This window comes from Lytechinus pictus, chromosome 9 (genome assembly GCF_037042905.1).
Source record: "Lytechinus pictus isolate F3 Inbred chromosome 9, Lp3.0, whole genome shotgun sequence".
Classification (NCBI taxonomy): domain Eukaryota; kingdom Metazoa; phylum Echinodermata; class Echinoidea; order Temnopleuroida; family Toxopneustidae; genus Lytechinus; species Lytechinus pictus.
The window spans coordinates 21,989,597-21,994,440 of NC_087253.1; the positions used below are offsets into that span (position 1 = coordinate 21,989,597).

The window sequence follows — 4,844 nt, forward strand, 5'->3', positions numbered from 1 at the left end:
AAAATTGACATTTTAAGGACTGATTTAAGTTCATGAAGAGCAGAAATCTCACCAATCCACTAATGCGAACGTTAGCACGGACAGGAAATGTTTTATATTAAGACCTGAAAATAGGGTAATCACTGTAAGTAGTCATGAAAAAGAAGAATATGACACTATATAAAACAACAATAACTAGAATTACGAGGATCACATATCTCGTTAAACAGTCTATGCGAGCACCAGGAACAACATGAACAATGAAGACACAATGAAGCAAATAATGTTTCATAAAGTGATGAAAAAATGCTTCTTATGTGACATAACATATAACATAATATAATATAACATTATGATGAACAATAATTTCTTCTTTCCCCACTACGTTTCTCTTCATTTTCCCCTCTTTTTCTCCTTTTCCCCGTTTTTTTTTTTTTTTTTTTTGGCCAGCCGATGGGGGGGGGGGGGGGGCACGTGCCCCCCATGCCCCCCGTAGTTACGCCACTGCCTATAGCTTACTTGTTGTTCTCTACAGACGTGATCAGTGTGAAGAGTGCATTGAAATAATGCATCATTGAATTCATTTAATTTTTTGTTTGCTGACAATCAATCTACATTAGGGGGAGACCAGGAAAACGATATGATTTATTCGTTCAGTCTTAAGTAAGAATCATTTACGCACTGATTCCCACCATTTCCGAATAATAAAGGATAAGTCACCTGTATTCCCTCCAATCAGTTATATCGGGAGGAGAGACCTGCGGGTCATAGTGATTCAGTTCGCTTTTCGCCTCCCAGGCACAGGTGACGCCAAACAAATAATAATAATAATAATAATAATAATAATAATTATGATAATGCAAATAAATGTATAATTATATGAATGGAAATAATTTTTACCGTTACGCCCTTCTTTGTGTGTTACATGAAGGGGGAAGATTGTTGATAAATATGAAATTGACAAACGCGGCTGCAAAGGATGTGCGCATAAACGACCCCTTCTTTCGTTGTCAAAATATCTCAAGACATGAACCTTTCTTATTGAACGGTCGCCTACAGTCTGTTATAATTTTAATGCCCATTTTGCATTCCCATTATGTAGTATAATTTGTTCCCAACAAGACCTCATTTTCAGCTCTGATATTCGTAAGTTCAACTCCCGGCGTAATTTTATTTTGTTATTTAATAATTGCCCCGATTGGGTCGGTGATATAGAGGGTAGGGGTGCGACTGCCCCTGTGATTGTCAAGAGGCGGAGAGGGGGGGGGGGGGGTCTTCAAAGAAACATAGAGAAGAAAAAGTGAGAAAAAACAGAGATATAGTCTGATCCAAAACAAAGGACTCTGGTGGAGACTTTGGTAGCGAACTTATATATAGTTTTATTATACAGGCCAGCTAGGCAGGTCAATCAACAGGCATGGTATCCATGTTGAGGGAGGACTTGTATGAAGTGCTTAGATATCAATACTGATATCGTAACATCCCCCTTCTTCTGATAAGATTGATAATTTCAAATCTCAATGATATTGTTTCAAACAATACTTTTGGTAGTCTGCATATTTTGGTAATTTGGCTTAGTTATGATATATCAGATAATAATATAGAAATTGTTTGGTTTGTGAGAATAATATCAATTTGTGATAAGCTGTATGCATCTTCAATTTTACATAACTTCAATCTTGTGCAAAAACTGAAAATAATTTGGATAACCGGATTTATCCTGAAATCAATATTTCCAAACAATAAGTTTTGGCTATAGTGTCTTTTTGATAATTTCGTAAACACTATCTTGACATACTAAAAATAGTGTACAATGATTATACATGCATATAACAAACTTTTAAATTACACTAATGTCTTCAGTGTTGTTCTTCTTTCTTCTCTTTCTCTTCTTTGTTTGAGAGTTTAGAGTGTTCACAATTTTCAATCTTAAAACATGAATCTCTCTAATCTGCGAATAGTGCGTCCAGATCTCGTAGTTTGTGAGTATGTCTGTTGGGATTGATTAGCGTTAGAGTTGGACATTGGTGTCCGTTGGACGTTGTCTTCCTCTGGTTGTGTTTCTGTGGAGTGGTCTTCGTCGAAGCTCACACGCTTCGGAGTTAGGTTGGTGGATGGAATTTCCCTCAAGTGAGATCTATTTCTCCTCAAGATTCCTCCGTTCGGCGTTGAAACTTCGTAGGATCGAGGTTCTTCACAGACCTTGGATACCTTGGCTGTTATCCAAGTGTGGTCTCTTGGATGCAGAACCTTCACTGGCTGTCCTACATGCAGTGGTGGCAGAACAGAAATTGCATGTCGATGATGCACTTCCTTCATTTTGCTTTGCCTATTCAAGAGAAACTCGGTGGCAGCAGAATCTCTCGAAAGATAGTGACTTGGCAATGTGGTTCTGATGGGTCTTCCAAAAAACATCTCTGCTGGTGATCTCAAGTTATTGTCAACTGGTGTTGCTCTCAGGTGCACCATGGCTAGTTGACTGTCTTGGCTAGTTTGAGAACACTTCGTCAACAGATTCTTGATTGTACGAACCATTCTCTCAGCTAATCCGTTGGATCTTGGATAGTGCGGTGAAGAAGTGATGTGCTTGATATTCCACTTCTTGTACATGTCTTGGAATGGTTTCCCGATAAATTGTGGACCGTTGTCGGACACATTTTTATTTGTTGGACCGAACAGACTGAAGATTCCCGTCACTTCTCTTGCTATAGCTGCACTGGATGTATCGGTTAGCTTATCAATGATCGGATACTTGGAATAGTAATCAGTAACGAGTAGATACTCTTGTCTATTGAGCATGAACAAGTCGGTTCCCAGTCTGGTCCATGGTGCTGGTGGCGCATCATGGGGATGCAGTGGCTCTTTCTGCTGTCTTGCTTGGTGTTTCTGGCATGTTTCACACTGCTTTATCAATTGATCAATGTCCTTGTTGATTTTTGGCCAGAACACTGTCTCACGAGCAAGTCGCCTCGTGCTTTCGATTCCCATGTGTCCTAGGTGAAGCTGTCTAAAGGATGTAATTCCTTAGTGTCTTCGGTATGATGACTTGACTTCCTTTAAAATGTACTCCGTGTGATACTCCGATTTCATCTCTGTAAGACCAAAATTGACGAAGGGGTAGGCAATTCTTGGATGGTCTCAGGCCATCCCTGAGTGTCTATTTGCCATAGTGATCTGAGAACAGGATCATTAGCTGTTTCTCTCTGAAGCTCTGTTCTCTTGTGTTGTCCGAAGTATATCAAGTCAATATGGTGCCAATCTTCGGCTTCAGAGCAGATGGATTCCACTCTAACATCTAGCGGAACATTGCGTGCTTCCTTGGGATTAGGAAGTCGGCTCAAGGCATCGGAAAGAATCATATCTTTTCCTGGGCGATACTTGACTTGACATCGGTATCCTTGGACTTGAATAAGCAATCTCTGTAGACGTGGTGGTGCACTTCTAAGAGGTTTCTTCCATATCATCTCCAATGATATGTGATCTGTTACCACGGTGAATTCCTTCCCGAACAGACATGTATGGAAGCGGTTGATACCAAACACTAGGGCTATGGTTTTCCTCTCTATGTTGGAATAGTTAGACTGTGTAGTGGAAAGACTTTTAAATGCAAATGCAACTGTTTTGCCTTGCTGGAGCAGGCATGCTCCTAGCCCTTTCATCGATGCATCTACCAAAAGAGTTGTCTTTTTCTTTGGGTCATTAAATTGTAGACAGGCACCTGATGATACTGCACGTTTCAGGCTGTTCAAGGAATGTTCATGATCATCATCCCAGATGAATGGTACTTCCTTGTGTAAAAGTTCTCGAAGTGGCGCTGACTTCTCTGAGAAGTTAGGAATGTATGCTGGTATGTATGTGAATAATCCTAGGCATCTCTGAACATCTTCCTTGTCCTTGGTTGATGGCATTGATGTGATAGCTTCTACCTTGCTCGGATCTGGGTACGTAAATACTTGATCTAGTCTACTTGGAACCAAAGAAGTTGATGGCTTCCTTCTTGATAGCACACTTGGAGCTGTTGAACACTAAGTCTTCTTGCTTTGCCGTCTCCATAGGTAGGTAGAGATTCATATCGTGTTCCTCCTCCGATCAACCTACGATCGCTATGTCATCTGCGATGCATATGCAGCCTGGCACATTTTGGACGATCCTATCCATGTGCTGCTGGAAGATATCCTGACTAGTACATAACCCAAACGGTAGTCTTTGGAAGCAGTGCCTTCCAAATGGTGTACGGAGTGTGGTGAGATCCTGGCACTCCTCTGATAGGTGAACCGACCAGTAACCAGCCTTCGCGTCTAAGTTAGAGAAGTACTGAGCTCTTGCAAAGACAGGTTGGACCTCTTCCAAGGTTGGTACCTTGTGCGGGCATCTCTTCAAGGCATCATTTAACCTCCTGGGGTCAAGATAAATCCTGATGGATCCATCTTTCTTCACAACAGTGGTCATGGAGCTGCACCAATTGGTGTGGTACTCGATTTTTCTGATGACCCCTTGCTGCTCCATATTGTCCAGTTCCGCCTTGATTTTGTCTTTCAAGTGTACGCTGCACTTGCGGGCTGCGTCTATGGTAGGTTTAGCATCGTCCTTGACATGAAGCATTGCCTTCCCCCGGAAACTACCAATAGCGTCAAATTGATTTGGATATTCTTGTTTGAGATCCCTTACAATTGTGATAGGTGTTTGTTTAGGTTGAGGATTGGGTGTAGATGTTTTGTTGTGCATTGAGTGAATTATGATAATTCCAAGGTCAGTGCAACCTAACAACCCTAGGATCGCTGGACCCTTGACATCTGCTACATAGAATGTCTGTGTTGACCATTTTGTACTCTTGTATCTACACTTGATGTCTAGTGTACCCTTAC

General features: G+C 41.2%; 1 protein-coding gene across 1 annotated transcript; it reads right to left on the bottom strand.

Moving 5' to 3' along the window:
* Nucleotides 1–1,908: 1,908 nt before the first annotated feature.
* On the bottom strand, nucleotides 1,909–2,967 carry LOC129268600 (uncharacterized protein K02A2.6-like). The gene has a single exon (XM_054906138.1). The coding sequence runs from the start codon at nucleotides 2,965–2,967 to the stop codon at nucleotides 1,909–1,911; it is 1,059 nt and encodes a 352-aa protein (XP_054762113.1).
* Between the last annotated feature and the right edge of the window lie 1,877 nt (nucleotides 2,968–4,844).

Excerpts from the sequence above, each read along its gene's own strand:
- LOC129268600 (XM_054906138.1), bottom strand. The coding sequence starts at position 2,967 with ATGGGAATCGAAAGCACGAGGCGACTTGCTCGTGAGACAGTGTTCTGG.